General features: G+C 52.4%; 1 protein-coding gene across 9 annotated transcripts in view; it reads left to right on the top strand.

The window, feature by feature from the left end:
* Positions 1-16,082, top strand: part of NCKAP5L (NCK associated protein 5 like) — a 31,124-nt gene that overhangs the window by 2,450 nt on the left and 12,592 nt on the right. For 2 of the 9 annotated variants that reach the window (XM_035002712.1, XM_035002715.1), the window contains exons 2-3: positions 12,756-12,842; positions 15,168-15,229. Coding sequence is in view for 2 of the 9 variants with exons in the window: in XM_035002707.1 (XP_034858598.1) it covers positions 15,119-15,229 (111 nt within the window). In the remaining 7 variants the exon portion in view is untranslated. Of the gene's footprint in view, positions 1-12,629; positions 12,887-13,651; positions 15,230-16,082 lie in introns of those variants that run through there. The other 7 variants (XM_035002708.1, XM_035002716.1, XM_035002707.1 and 4 more) reach the window with 5 other exon arrangements.

Genomic DNA, 16,082 nt, shown 5'->3' on the forward strand with positions numbered 1-16,082 from the left:
CGGGTAAGCAGATTCCCAGGAGACAGTTTGCATCTCAGCTGTTGGGACTTGTTTTAGGATCTGAGCCAGGGAGCACAGTATACTCATCCGCCGTCTTATGGGAAGAGGACGAGAGCCCCTTTGCTGTTGCCCATCTCACTCCCTGGCCCTCCTCACCTCACCTGTGCACTCACAGCCCCCAGTCCCCAGGCAGTGGGCTCAAGGAGTTTTCCCTGCTGCCCTCACCCAGCCCAGCCAGCCTCCTGGGCCCTTCCATGGCAGCCTGGCAGCAGGGAGAAACTGCCCCAGCCCCACCTTTCCCGGCCTCCTTCCCTCCTGGGGGTATGGTTTCTCAGGAGTCAGGCTCTCCAGGTTGGGACTTGCTCTCTAGCCCAAGAGCCAAAGGCCTTCACGTTTTCCTTGTTTGTTTTCTTCCTTGGTCTCCCAGGTGCCAGGGGGGGATGTTAGAGGAGGTGGTAGTTAGAGAGGCTGTGGGATGGGTTGGACGTAGGGACACATTGTCTGCATTGCTTTTCCCTGTGCTAGCTCTCCTGGGCCTGGGGAGCCCCCTTCCCTGGGCCCTGCTGCCCACGGACTGAAGCTGCAGCAGGAGGCATTTAGGTTAGACCCCAAGGAAACCTTCCTCACTGCGAGGAGCCCCTGGAATGGAAAATGGGAGCTCCCAGCGAGGTCAGTTTCCAGTCTCTGTCAGAGTGAGGGATGCGGCTGTTGCTAGGCAGAGGCTGCTCTTTCCTCCTGGGGTGTGGCTCTGAGGCTGGCCAGCCGGAGGCCCCGTTGGAAGCAGGAGAAAGGACCCTTGCCCAGTAGCCGAAGAGGGCACCCCAGCCCCATCGGCTCTGGGTCACCAGAACTGCATCCCTTAGAACAAACGCCACTTCTCGCCCTGCTTCCCTCAGCTCCTCCCCCAATTCACCACCACTACCACGGTCTGCTTTGCCCGAACCTGGCAGGCGCCTCCAGCCCCAGTCTGGCTGCACTAATGGACTGATTGGATTTTCTATACTTGGAGTTTGGGATTTCTGATTGAACATGCAAATTTATGTAAATCAATCTGGGATCTGCCACCACATCAAAACAACATAGAGTCATAGGCTGGAAGGAATCCTAGAGACATCTAGTCCAACGCCCTCGTGTTAAAAATGGGGAAACTGAAGTCCAGAGGGGGAAGTGATTCATACAATAATGAGTGGCAGTGACAGGGCTCCTGACTCCGGTCTGGTGTGTTACATGGTCCCCCTCGGCCTTCATTTCTCCGGCGTGAAGGGCCTGGCCGAATTTAAAGCAGAAAGGGCAGTTCTGGGATCTGAGATTGTGGAGAGCTGGACCCTTGGAGGGTCAGAGTGTTATCTCAGGGCCTCCCCAGGGGCTCTGGTCAGATCTAACATGCTGAAGAAAATAACTTCGGATCCCTTCGAACAACACCCTTGTTTTTCCCCAGGCCCTGTCCTGGAAGGTTGGAGGACAAGGTCATTGGTTGCTGCCTGGCTTGGGCCTTGTGGTTTTCCCTGAGCTGAGACTGTGTTTGTTCGAGCATCTCCCACAGCACCAGGCACACAGTAGGCTGTGGATGGCTCTGCCCAGGCAGTGCCTCTGTCTTTACCCTCCCATCCTCATGTGAGTCTCCGCTGCTTCCCTCCACGGCCACGGTGGGAAAATCGTTAGTGTTCTGTGACTTTCTGCCTCCCCTCCCCTGCCCTTGCTATAAGAAGGATCTCATTTCTTTGAGATCAGTGTCAAAGTTGGAAGGGGGCTGCAGAGATGGGCTTGGGTCCCTAAGAAGTAGTCTCCCCACTTCTTGACATGTTTTTGATTTGATCCACACACACACACACACACACACACACACACACCTGCCCAGCTGTAAGATGCCCCCTGTTCCCGCTTCAGAGGTGGTGCCTGTGGCGTGGGGCTGTTTGGGAGGCTGAGCCCTCACTTACCCCGTGGTGCCTGCGTGTGTTGCAGACATGGTGGAGATGCTCAGAGCAGCTGTTGGCCCGCCTTGTAGTACTTTGGCAGAGTAAGTGTATGGGCTCAAGATCAGAGGCCCTGACTCCCAGCCAAGGCCACCACCAGGCCCTGCTGCAGCCTGGGGAGGGGGCTTGGGACACATCTGGGATCTTCCTCGCCTTTATCCCAAACCCAGGCCCGGCTGACTCTGAAAGGAGGGGCCCCCCGCCCCCCCACCTTCTTCAACATCTTCCCAAACACAGCAGGTACAGAGCCAGCACCGCCCATCGGCCCTCAGCTCCTACATCCTTAGTTCCTTGTGAGGGGAAGTCCTCCCTGCGCCTCAGTTTCCCAGCCTGGGCGGATGGATTAATAACACATCATCACTGGGGCGTGGCACCTGTTCAGTAATTGCCATTTTCCCAGCTCTGGGAGTTACACGGATGAAAGAGGCCTCAGGAGGCCAGGCTGTTATTAAGGTGAATTATCACTGCTATTATTACTGATTTCTAAAAGTCGAGCAGCCCCGGAGAAGAGCCCAGTCAGACACAGCTCCTGGACCCTTATGGTGGTCCTTGAGCTCTGGGAGTTCTCCGGTACTCACTAGGCTTTTAAAAATATCTATATCTGTATCTGTAGAAATATTTTATTTTATTTTTTTATATATATATATATATATTTTTTTTTTTAAGATTTTATTTATTTTTTAGAGAGCGAGCGAGAGAGAAACAGCATGAGAGGGGAGAGGGTCAGAGGGAGAAGCAGGCTCCCCGCTGAGCCGGGAGCCTGATGTGGGACTCGATCCCGGGACCCTGGGATCATGACCTGGGCCGAAGGCAGACGCTTAACCATCTGAGCCACCCAGGCACCCATCTGTAGAGATATTTTAAAAGGAGAGACGACCCCATTCTGCGTCTCATGCTGATGCCTGCAAGGCTTGAGTGGTGGTGGGTGCTGCTTGGGGCCCTGGTCTGCAGTTCTCACTCTCGTGCAGGGCTTGACACTGTCCCTCCCCGCTGACCCTCTGGGTAGAAGAATGATGAGGTTTTTCCTAGATGGGACTGTGAGGGGCCCCAGAACTCCTGGGGTGTGGCCCTAGGGTTCTCAGCAGTCATTGTTCCTATGGGCTGATTCATTTCACCCTCGGCTGTCTTGATGTGGGGGCTGTAATTGGTCCTTTTGTATGAGGATCTGTTGAGACACCCCCAGAACCTGCCCGCAGCAGCTGCAGGAGCCTCCAGGTGTCATTTACCCCAGCTTACTCCCACCTGCCCCAAACTCTTCCCCTTGCCCAACCACCCACCTCTGCCCCAGCCCCTTGGGATCTAGAATGAACCCAGTTCTCACCCAGGAGGAAGTGGCCCTGACCAACTTCCGAACAGTTCGGTGCTCCCGTGCCACACCACGGGCTAGGGGTGACAGGGCCTCTCTCCTAGCCCAGGGAGAAAGGGAGTGAAGACTGGTGTCCTTTGGCCAGAGTCCCCACACTCAACTAGCCAGACCTCCTCACCTCTCCCTTGTCCCAAGGGCCTGGTCCCTACTTCCTAATATGGGAAGAGAGTAGATAGCCCCAGCTGGGAGGACCTTTAGAAATCACCTGGGCAGGTGGTTGTTCCTGCTAACATTTTTTTTTTCAAAGTTTTATATTTTAGTTTTTCACTAGCATTTTTAAAAATATAGTCCAAAAATCAAAATGGTACAAAAAGGTGTATGTTGAGAAATTGTGCTCCTACCTTCACCCCCTTTTCCCTCCACAGATGATCACATTAGTTTCTTACATATCCCTCAAGAATGTCTTTACACAAAACAAATACAAATGTCTATTCTTATTTTTCCCCCTTATCCAAAAGATAGCAGATAGCATATACTGTCTTCATCTGTTACCTGTTGGCAGTGTCTGGGTGTGCATGGATTTCTCCTGCCGCCTGTCAGTTCTCTGGTTTCTGGTCTTTACTGCCCACCCCAGGGTCACCCAGTCGATCCCAGGCCGTGAGCAGGGTTTGTTCACCTTTGTATACTGAACTTCATTCAGATGCCAAGGTTTAGGCCCAAACCAGCCTCTGAGGCGTTCTCAGCAGTTACTATGGGCGAGGTGTTATGCTAGACCCTGGGGGTACAGTGCTGATCCCAAAAGTCTGCCTTAATCAAATAATTCAGCAGTTGTAGAACCACAGCTATGATGCAGGCTACAAAGAAAGGGCATATACCGTAAGAGCAAGTAATCAGAGGCCCTGGGCCGCCTCGGTGTGTGCGGGAGTATGCGTGTCCCGGCGGGGAGGCACATGGCAGGGCACAGCATGAAGCTGGGGGCAGGAGGCTGGGGGCCAGGACTGTAAATAATAGTGCCACGTGACCTGGAAAGCTGTGTTTTTGAACTTGACTTCTATGGCTTCTCTTCTCCCCCCTCTCCCAGTCTGTGGGATGTCCTGGGCCCCTTGAGTTTTATTATGTCCAAGACAAGAACCCCCCTTCTCTGCCAGATGGTGCTGCTAATGCCTCCTCCCCACCCCCACCCCACTGCCTTGTCTCTCCAGCTCTGGGCCTGCAGGCTCCTGAAGCTGGAGCCTTCCTTTCCCCTGTAGGCTGAAGGGAAGTTGGGGGGTGTTTGCTTCTCACTTCCTCTCTAGACGGCACCTCACTTCCTGTCCCTGGGACCAGGAGAAGTCTTAAGCTCTCGGCTTTGCTGACCCTTCCTCTCTCTACTCCCCACCCCGCTGCTTTCCTGGGAAGCCCGTGGGCCCTGTAGGGGGAAGGCAGAATCCAAACCAAGGGCTTCTCCCTAAAAGCCCTGCCGAGCTCCTCACCTTCAACCCCCTACCCCAGCTGCAATCCTTTCCAGACATGATCTCATCCTTCTATGCCCTGCAGAAAAAGTCAGGGAGAGTTCACCCCACTTTACGGATAGGAAAACTGAGTCCCAGCAGGGTTCTTGGCTTCACCCAGGGTCACTCAGTGCAGCCCAGCCAAAACCGGAATCCAGGAAGCCTCACTCCCACTTGGGGGCACAAGTAAGAGCAGAGTCCAGTGAGGGCTTGTGGTGAGCCAGAGCTACTTTCTGTTCCAGAGAAGGCGACTTGCTTCCTGCCTGAGCTGGCAGCTTAGGAGGTCACCTCCGGGCTCTGGCCAAATGGCACCCACTGAGTCAACACTGAAGCTGCCCGGACCTGGAAGGCACTTGGCCGGCCAGAGCCTGTTCCCTTTGAAGAAAGAGGCCAGGATAGGAAGCTGAGGGAGTGAGCCCCAGGGGCTGAGCCTGGGGGCTGGGAAGGTGTAGCCTGCAGGTGCAGCCTGAGAGCCAACAGACTGTGTGGCCTCCCAGGCCCTCTTCCTCTTGGATCTGAGAACAGAGAGCTGATGTTCCAGTAGTCAACTCAGCAGTCGCCTCCACGACGGCCTCCAGGAGCCTTTCTGCCTCAGCTCTTCCTGTGGGATCCAGCTCGTGTCTCCGGTTACACCCCGGGTGTTGAAAATATGCTGACTGTGCTGTTGGGTCGGGAGATAGGAGAGGAGTTAGTAACTGGCATGGGCCAGGGGACCAGGAAACACTCCCCTTCAAATGCCCTTCAGCCCAGCTGCACTGCGTTTCCGTATACACCCCGAGATTTGTGCCTCCTTCTGTTTCTGCCTGCCTTTTGCCTAGAAGGACCCCCTTGCTGTTTCCTTGTACCTAAACCCCACTGGTCTATAAAGTGTCCGTTCCTTTGATGCCTTGCATTCTGAAAAACTGTTGCAGCTGCAGCTTAATATTTCCCTCCTGATTTTTAAAGTTCTCCAAGCGACTTCTCTCGTGGCACATGCTCCACCGTGCAGCTATTACCTGCATGTGTCATGTCCCCTACTAGATTGGAAGCCCCAAGAAGTCAGAAGAGCTGAGCCATCTCTGAATTGCCCCCCAGTCCCCAGCCTCGGTCCTCCTGAGTGATCTGTTGGGAAGTATCTGCAGAGTGAATAGCTTAGTCCCATTGGCCAGAGGGAGTCACCAGGCCCGGGAGTGGGTTGAGGGCTTGGATAAGGTCTTATCAACGTTAGGGACAAAACTGAAAATGTCCCTTGCTCACCTCTCCGCATGGTTTGTCCTCAGAGCCATTTGGGCAGGGGGACAGTTGGATGTCTTTACGAGAAGCTGAGGAGCCCACCATCCCTTCTTTGTGGTCTTACTCTGTCTGGAAGGAAAGGAGATGACCAGGGTCAGGGCTTTGCTGCAGGAGTGTGGGGGAGCACAGAAGTGCAGGCAGGGCTCCTCCTCAGGGAGCTCCCCTTCCAAGGGCACGGGAAGTCCCCTCTTCCTCACGGGGGAGGACTAGAGAACAGGATGCGTCACAGTTGGAACTACCGCTCCTGCAGGAGGTTCTTCAAGAAGCCACTACTGTTCCGTCCGGGGCAGCTTTGCAGGAGAATTGCTTGGGCGGGGGTCGGGGGGGGGGGCGGCGCTGGGCTTCAGTGCTGCGCGGAGGGCTTTGGTCTGTCCCCAAAGCAGTCAGAGGGCATGGGAAGGTGTGAGGCAGTAGGGACACAATCAGAGGTACAGTTTTAGAAAGAGGGCTGCTCTGGTGGAGCTCCTTGGAAAAGTGATTGTGGCAGGGAAAATATAAGATTAGTCTGGAACATCTTTTTTTTTTTTTTTTTAAAGATTTTATTTATTTATTCATGAGAGACAGAGAGAGAGGCAGAGGGAGAAGCAGGTTCCCAAGGAGCAGGGAGCCCGATGTGGGACTCGATCCCAAGACCCTGGGATCATGACCTGAGCCGAAGGCAGACGCTTAACCATCTGAGCCACCCAGGCGCCCAGTCTGGAACATCTTATGGTGCCAGGAAGCAAACAGATGTTCAAAAGTAAATACATTTTTTTTTTTTAAGATTTATTTATTCATTTGAGAGAGCGAGAATGAGAGAGAGTACATGAGAGGGGGGAGGGTCGGAGGGAGAAGCAGGCTCCTCGCCGAGCAGGGAGCCCGATGCGGGACTTGATCCCGGGACCCTGGGATCATGACCTGAGCCGAAGGCAGTTGCTTAACCGACTGAGCCACCCAGGCGCCCTAAATACATTTTTTTTTAAGATTTTATTTATTTCAGACAAAGAACGTGTGTGCCTGAGCAGGGGCGGGGGGGCGGGGAGGGACAGAGGGAGAGGGAGCTGGATGGGGGGCTCGATCCCAGGACCCCAGGATCATGACCTGAGCCGAAGGCAGATGCCCAACCGACTGAGCCACCCGGGCGCCCTGTAAATAAATTTTTTTAAATGGAGGTATGTGGAAAGCGGAGGAACCGACCTGAAAGAGTTCTCAATGATCAAAGCTGGAATTTAAGCAATGAAATAAGTGATGATAATATTGGATTCTAATCCAAAGAATAAAATATCTATGAGTTCATGCTAATATAGATGTGTAATTAAGTAAATCAGTGGCAGTGAAGGGACAGCTCTTCCTTACAGAAGATTTCTAATTAATAAATGTATAAGGAATGAGGGAAATCAAAAATTATCATTAGAACACTACAGTAATTGCTGTAAGCAAGATCCACTGATGAATCCTAAAATTAGCGGGTGAAAATTGAAGCAGAAACAGGGTATTTGTGTGGTCACAAAGTATTGCCCCGCAAACTGGTTACTAATGACAAAAGGAAAAATAGTAACTTTACAGATAAACAGATAAACCCACTAGATACCACCTAACTAGGTGCTCAAGGTTAACCTCACCAGTCATAAGACATCTCAACATTATACCCCCTAATATAATGCACTGAGAAGGGCACATCACCTCTGTGGTATTCTTTCCAAAAATTCATAACCTCAGTCTAATTGGAGAAAACATCAAACAAACCCCAGTAAGGGAACACTCTCCAAAATACTGACCTGATCAGTTCCCTTCCAAAATGTCAAGGTCATGAAAGACTACTGGGGAACTATCATGAATCATAGGAAAATAAGGAGATTTGGTGATTAAGTACAATGTGGAATCATGGATTAGATGTTGGAATAAGAACATCAGTGGAAAGGACATCAGTGGAAAAACTGGGAAGATCCAAATAAAGTCTGTGGGTTTGGGTTTTGTTTTTTTTTTTAATTGTTCTTCTAAAGAAAGTTGTAGAACAGTGAGAACATTGCTGTGTCTGTTTTTTTAAAGTGTGTGTATGTGTATACACAACCATACAAAGTTTTAAAATACACACACACACACACACAAAGTAGAGGTGCAAGATGGCTGGGGGGAGAGGAGGAGCATCATAGACCAGGGAAAAGTCATCTAGGAGAAGGTGGTCACCATCAAGAAAGTAAAAAGACAAGCTATGGAATAGGAGAAAATATTTGCAAGTCATATACCTTATAAGAGACTTGTATTCAAAATATATAAAAAAATCCTTATAACTACATTTTAAAAAAAACCCACATAATCCAATTAAAAATGGGAGAAGGACCTAAATAGACATTCCTCCAGGGAAGATATACAAATGGCCAATAAGCACATGAAAAGATGCTCAACATCCTTAAATAGGGAAATATAAATCATTACCATCATGAGGGATCACTTCACACTTACTCGGGTGACTAGAATCCGATAATCAGACAGTAACCAGTGGTGAGGACATGGAGAAATGGAAACCCTCATACACTGTCGGCGGGACTAAAACGGTGCCTTCGCTTTAAAAAAAAATTCGGCAGTTCCTCCAAAAGGTAAACCTAAAGTGACCATGTGATCCAGCAAGTCTACTCCGAGGTATATACCCAAGAGAAGTGACTACATCCACACAAGAACTTGCACACAAATGCTCACGGCAGCATTGTTCATGAGAGCCAAAAAGTGGAAACAGCCCAAATGTCCATCAACAGATGAAGAGATAAACTGGTGGCACATCAGTTATTTATCAGAGTACTGTTTGGCTGTAAAAAATGTACGTAGTTGGGGCACTTGGGTGGCTCAGTCGTTAATCATGATCATGATCATGATCAGGTCATGATCCCAGGGTCCTGGGATCGAGCCCCGCATAGGGCTCCCTGCTCAGCAGGAAGCCTGCTTCTCACTCTCCCACTCCCCCTGCTTGTGTTCCTTCTCTCGCTGTGCCTCTCTCTTTCTGTCAAATAAATAAATAAAATCTTAAAAAAAAAAAAAGGAACATAGTGCTGATCTGCACTTCAACATGGAGGAGCCTTGCAGACGTGATGCAAGTGACAGAAGCCAGTCACGAAGACCACCTGTTCTATGAGTCCATTCATATGAAACGTCCAGAATAGGGAAATCTGTAGACAGAAAACAAATTAGTTCAGGGGTGAGGGGGTGCTAATTAAAGGGTAATGAAAATGTTCTACAGTTGCCACAATGGCAAAAATCTGTGACCGCACTATGAACCACTGGATTGCACGCTTTAAATGGGTGAGTCATAGGGGATGTGAACTATGTCTTGAAGCTTAAAAAAGTCCAGGAGGAAGTGGCCACCAGAGGCACTTGTGCCTGAGAAGATGACAGGGATGGAAAAATCGTGTTTGGATTTAGCATTGTGGCAGTTAACTGCTGACTTTGGGCCAGGTTGAGAGGAAGGAGTGAGAAGTGAGGATGGGTGTTTTGTTTTGTTTTAGAAGTTTGGCTTGGGGGCGCCTGGGTGGCTCAGTCGCTAAGCGTCTGCCTTCGGCTCAGGTCTTGATCCCGGGGTCCAGGGATCAAGCCCCACATCGGGCTCCCTGCTCAGCGGGAAGCCTGCTTTTCCCTCTCCCACTCCCCCTGCTTGTGTTCCCTCTCTGTCAAATAAATAAAATAAAAATCTAAAAAAAAAAAAATTAAAAAAAAAAGTTTGGCTTGGAAGGGCAGAAGAGGGCATAGTCTGGGGAAATGTCAGGGGGAAATTATTTTTTAGATGAAAGACACCTGAGAAGCTTTAAAGGCTGATGGGAAAGGTCCCTTCAGGAGGTCACTACTGAAGGCCTAAGTGGGAATGGGTTGGGGCAAGAGGGACTGCCCTTGCCCGGGAAGACGGTGGCCCCTCTGCTGTACCGGGAGGACCTGGGGAGAGGGGGAGGTACAAGCGTTCTGATGGAGCTGGGAGGACGCTGGCAGATTTGAGGGGTTTTCCCTCTGCTGGCTTTAATCCTCTGGGGGAGGGAGGGCAGGCAATTTGAGAAGAGTGGAGTGGGTGTGAAGTAGCCCGTGGAGGGTAAGCGTGCAACTCTAGCAGTAAACCTTGGTGTTGATGGCTTTCCTTTGGTGAGGAGAGAATAAGAAACAGTGTGAGCAAAAGCCTGGGGACAGAAGTGAGTGTCAAGTCTCGTCCTGTCCCATCCCCAACATCTAGACTCTGTGGAAAAAAAGCATTGACCCAGAAGGCTCAATCAAGGAATCCCAGGGATCTTCTGGAATTGTACCATCTAGTACAGTAGCCACAAGCTGCATGTGGTTATTTAAATTTAAAATTCATTTCCTCGGTGGAACTAGCTACATTTCTTTTTTTTTTTTTAAGATTTTATTTTATTCATTTATTTGAGAGAGAAAGCATGTGAGAGCATGAGTGTGGGGGCGGGGCAGAGGGCGAGGGAGAAGCAGGCTCCCTGCTGAGCAGGGAGCCCCATATGGGGCTCGATCCCAGGACCCTGGGATCATGACCTGAGCCGAAGGCAGCCGTTAACCAACTGAGCCACCCAGGCGCCCTGAACTAGTTTCATTTCAAGGGCTCAAGAGCCACATGTAGCTAGCAGCTACCATATTGGACAGCACAGAATAACCATTTCATCATCACAGAATGTTCTACTGGACAACACTTCTAGAAAAGTGATTCTCAAACTATTTTGGCCTGAGGACCCCTCCAACCTCTTAAAAATTGAGGACCCCCAAAGAGCTTTGGTTTATATAGGTTATACCTTTTGACACTTACTGTCATATAAATTAGAACTGAGAGTTTTAAACATTTAATGAACTTAAAATAATAATAAACCTATTATATGTTAACAAATTTTATGAAAAGTAACCATATATTTTCCAGGACAAAAAAAAAAAAAAAAACAGTGAAAAGAATGGCATATATGTTCTTACATATATGTCATGTCTGACTTAATATAAGTCAGCTGGGTTCTCATATCTGCTTCTCTATTCAGTCTGTTGTGATATCACATATCATGTCTGGAAAATGCCAGGATAGACTCAGGAGAGAATGAGAGTTAAAAAAGCAAATAATGTCTTAGTAGTGTTATGAAAATAGTTTCAGCTCTGTGAATTCCTTGGATGAACGTCAGGGTTCCTGGACCGTATTTTGAGAACCACTGTTCTAGAACAGCCTCCATTTGGCACCAAGGAACTTGTCCCTGAGAGACTGAGTGATTTGCGTGAAGCCGCTCAGCGAGTAAATTGTAGTGTCGGGACTAGACTCTAAATCTGCCTTCTTGCTGGAATGAGCCCAGCTAGGCTTTGGTGAGTGGGGACTAGGTTTCATAGCCGTGGAGCCCCTGGCCATGTGGCCCTATAAATAAACCCATTGTGTCTGTGTCTGAGCCCCTTTCCTCTCCCCACCTCCAGCAGCTGCTTTTTTGTTGTTGGGTTATGCTGTGGACAGGGAGCATGAAGGAGCCGGGAGAGGGGAGGTAAGGGGTGTTGGAGCCTGTAAGACTTCGGGGCTCAACATGACTGCCCTTCCTCCTGCCTGCCTGGAGGGGCAGGGGACCCTACTGTGGGTCAGAAAGAACCCACACTAAGGGATGGAGGTTCTTGCAGTGCCTGTGAAGAGGAAGTTGGAAGGGGCCGCAGGGGCCCCTTCCCCACAGACACATGCCTCTCAGTAGGGCTATTGTGTCTTAGGGCCAGTTGTCAGGAGGAGGGAAGGAAATTCTTGTCTGTCCTCTTTTCCTTGGTGGCGGGGGGGAGACCAGTTGGAATTCCTAGGGCTAAACGATGCTTTGGGCAGGGATTAAGGTGGCTGCTTTCAGGCCACGAATGCCCTGGGGCACCAGTCCCTTTATTCCCTCCCCACACCCACAGCAGCCCCCGGGCTGATACGGTCAGAAAAGACTGTTTGCAATGGGTGCAGAAGTTGCTGTTTACAAGTGGACTCTTGGGTGTGACGGGGATTCCAGAAAGCAGCTGGGGGATGGGGGGAGTGGGGGCGGGGGGTGGGTAACGGTTGTTGTTACGGATGATTCTGTTATTAAAGTGAGCTTCTCCATCTCTGCCTTCCCACAGCTGCCCACCCTCCCCCACCTCCTGGTCCCTGGCTTCTGTCCCTAGAGGACTCTGGGGGGAACAGCTGGTGAGTGAGGGGCTCATCGGGGCCCAGAGCCCTTGGCTAAGGGCCGGGATGAGGGAGCGCGGAAGACAGGCTTACTGCCACCTCTCTAGTCCCTTCCTCCCAGGCCTGGGCTTGGAGCTCACGGAGGGGTCTTGCCTGTGCCCTGGCTGGGCAGAGGGTGGGCACTGCAGACTTACTCCTTTGCTCTGGCCGACTGAAAGGCCGGGACAGTCAGCTCTCTTTGGGGGGCCCTATGACCGACTGGGCTGAAGAGACAGAGTCACCAGATTCACTCAGTGATCAGGCTGAGCCAGCCGCGTCCCCAGGTTACCCAGAGCCCCCTGAGCAGCTGTTCCCCCTTCCCTGTCCCTGGTTGCTGCCAGTGGCCCCCCACCCCCACTGAAGGAGGGCCCCGGAGGCGCTGGTCTTCCTCCCTTCCTCTCCCCCCCTCCCCTCGGCACTGAGGTCACCTCCCTCTGAATCAGGCCTTTGTGGGGGGCGGGGCTGCCCGTTGGCAGTTCTGGCGGGAGAAGCCTCCAGTTCAAGTTGGAGCTCTCACCTCCTGCAGCTCCATCTCTACCCAACGTGGCCTGTATCATGTGTTCCAGACCCAACGTCCAACATCCGGGCGTGTCGGGCATGTCGTGGGACCACGGGAGGAGTGTTTGAAACCAGGGCCATCCTGAAGAACCCAGGTTGGGGGTTTTCCAGGCCCGGGGTGGGGCTGAGCCCAGAAGCTGTGAGTAGGAGCTGTGGGGCCTGAGGGAGGAGGAGGGTGTGCAGCCCCCGGGAGAGGGGCCCCGCTGACACGCGGCAGGGACAGCCACTGGGGAACAAACGTGGGTTGGTTTTTTCCCCCACGAGATTTAGACCGAAAACCCAGGCTGTGATGGGCCAAATTCCTCATTAGGCTCAGCCTGGGAGCTGGAGGTGGTAGTATCTCCTAATATTCCCTAGAGGAGAGGGAAGCTGTAAGAAGTGTTCTTTGCGCCATAGAAATCTCGAACGCCAGCTGCGGTCCTGCTCACAGCGTGCACTGCTTCGGGCGCCAAGTTTAAATGCAGGCCTCTTCCCTGTGACTCAGGCAATCCGGGCTGCCAGCTTCCTGCCCCTCTGCTTGTGGCCCTGCGGATGGAGGGAAGGCCTCTGGTCCTGGGTTGGCCAGACCACCTCGACTGAGGGCAGAAAACTTCTCCCCAAAGTGAGGTTGAGTCACAGTCTGTCTTCATTTCCGGAGCCTCCCCGAAGCCCAGCCGGGGAGACGGAGACGGTCCCACATGACAGAGCTGTTGCTTTTGGGTGGCGTATCATTTGGAGGGTCTCCCCCAGGTCACAGTGGGGCTCAGGCCTCCCCGCCCTGGGATCCACAGAAGCGCAGATTGAGAGAGTGGCGGCAGTCAGCTCGGGGAGGGGGGGGGGCGGTAATCCGGTCCCCACCCTCCTCAACAGGCAGAAAACCACAGACATGATCCACAGCCAGTCCCCATGATCTGGGCCTCCTGGAGGCGTTTTGATTTTTGTTTTTTTAGGAAAAGATATTCTCCCAGAGCATCTTCACCCTTAGTTTGGTTTTTGCTGTCGCTGTTGGGACCACAGACTTGGGCTTTTCCCCAGCTTTATCTTCCTCCCTTTCTGGCCCTGGACACTGCCGTGTTCACCCCGCAGCTTTCCTTCACCCTCCCAAGTCTGTCTCTCCCATCCCCCGCTACTCCCTGAGGTGTCCACAGGGGAGAAAGGGTGAGGGGCCTGAGGGGAAAGCTAGGGCGCCCTGGGGGCACTGGGAGCCTCTGCCAAGCGGGCATGCTGGGGTGCTGGGGTGGGGTTTAACTCAAGTGGTGGAGGTAACCCGAGGCCTTTTTTGGTTTTAACCCATATTTATGTATGTGGGAAGGAGGATATTTCCTGAATTTTTTTCATTTTTTTCCAAGCCCGTCCATTTCTAAAAATATCAAACACGATAATGTCATGAGCAAATGAAGTTATACTCAATACATTTTTCATGATGTTAAAATAACAAAGGACTCGAGATTGTTGTGGAGTGTTTAAAAATAAGTATTACAAGTTTTTCCTTTTCCTGCAGTTTTCAGAAGCCCCCTTCCCGCTGTCATACACACACGGGCACAGTCTCTCTCACTGGGAAAGAAGGTTCTCTCCGTTTACAGTTGCCCCTTTTTCCCTCTGGGGTGAAGGCTGGGCTGGCACCTGGCGGGGAGGGGTTGAGGAGGAGGAGGCCCCTGAGCGCGGGGTGGGTGTGCGGCCCTGTCAGATCTGCGGGTGCCCCCACTGCCCAGACCCCGCAGGGAGGAGCCTGGGACTTGGCGTCCCTTACAGATGAACATCCAGCAGCAGCAGGCAACGAGGCGGGACTTAGCAATATACCTCTGTCGGGATGTGATCACGCAAAGTCTCCATTTACTGAGTTCATGCAAGACCCTCTGCACGCATCATCTCATTTCACCCCCAACATTTGGGCTGAGTATTCTTAGGTCCGTTTTATAGGTGAGGAAACAGATCTTGTAGAGTCAGGATTCTCACCCGGATCCGTCCCGAATTGCATAGCTCCAGGAGCCCTGGGACTCTAAGGAGCTTGCAGTACAACTCGTGTGTGTACAGAGGCCACCTACGAGGGGGGAAAGCGAGGCCTGTCCCCTGTGCTTGGTGATCCAGCCGTATGTCTTGGGTAGCCTCCTTCACCCGCAGATTCCGCACCCTCACCCAGGCTAGTGCCCGCCCCCCGTAAAGTTGTTAGGATTGGGGGCCGTGGTCCCTGACCAGGATTTCATCTGGACGTCCCCGAGGTCTCTGCTTCGGTGTCACCTCTCGGTGCCTTATTGGGACCCGACGTATGTCCATTGGCTTCTCTGCGTTATCTGCCTCCCCCAGTAGAATGGAAGCTTCACAGAGGCAGGGCTTTCTCTGGCTTGTTCATCCCCGAGGGCCCAGGGCCTGGCACAGAGCAGGAGCCCAGTAAATGCTTGTGGAACGCACGGCTGACACACCGTCTCCCTCCTTCTCCACAGGTGAGGTGACCGTTCTGGTGGCTAGCGTGAGTGTGCCGGCCTGGCTGAGGAGGCAGAGACAGGTGAGGGGCTTTGAGCCTGTGCGTGCTGGGGGCGGGGGGGGGGGGGACTGGGGGGGCCAGGAGGCCGGGGAGGCATCGCCGGCGCCCCACCGTGGAGGACAGAGGAGGCATCGTTCAGATGCCTGCCCGGTGAGGGGCTAGAGGGCTCCTCTTCCTTGCTTTGACAGTACTAAGCTCCTTTTGTGGGGGCTACAGTGGGTCAGAGAGTGGACTGGGGGCCTCTGCCCTTTTACATTAGGAAGGGTTTCCCATGTACTGGAAATTTCTGCAATATTTGTGCAAAAGAAGGAAATGAGGACTTTCCTCTAGCAAAGAAATTGCAACTCAGATAGCAGCTGGAGACTCGTCAGGTACAGCCAGTAACTACGGCCATAGTCCAGCGACCTATATGTCACGGTACAGGACAGAAGCCCGGCTGCGCTGTTCTCGGGCAGTGACAGACGAGTCGGTTTCGTCATCAGTCTGTCCCCGACATGCCAGGTAGCCCACCAAGGAGTGCGAGTCCAGGCAGGGACGTGAATGCAGAGTGCCTGCCTTCACGGGGTCCACCCTCCCGGGGAGGCGGGTACAGAACCGTGCAGGAGGGGTGCCCGACCTGGACTTGGAGTGGGAATCCTGAAAAATGCGTAGGAAGGAGCTGGCTGTGTGGAAAGCAGGGAGGTGTCAGGGGACCCCTGCAGAGGGAACGGCATGGGGCCTGGCCAGGAGCAGGGAGCTGGTGAGGCACGCGGGCTCCCTCCCACTGTGCCGGGAAGATCGAGTGTGTGCCGGTTCGAGGCCCATCTCAGCAGAGAATTCAGCTTTCTTGGTCACCGGCCAGTGTCTGTGTGACCTGTGGTGGGGTGAGCGCAGT

Source organism: Mirounga leonina, unplaced genomic scaffold (genome assembly GCF_011800145.1).
Source record: "Mirounga leonina isolate KUSES-001 unplaced genomic scaffold, KU_Mleo_1.0 Mir_126, whole genome shotgun sequence".
In the NCBI taxonomy this organism is placed as follows: Eukaryota; Metazoa; Chordata; class Mammalia; order Carnivora; family Phocidae; genus Mirounga; species Mirounga leonina.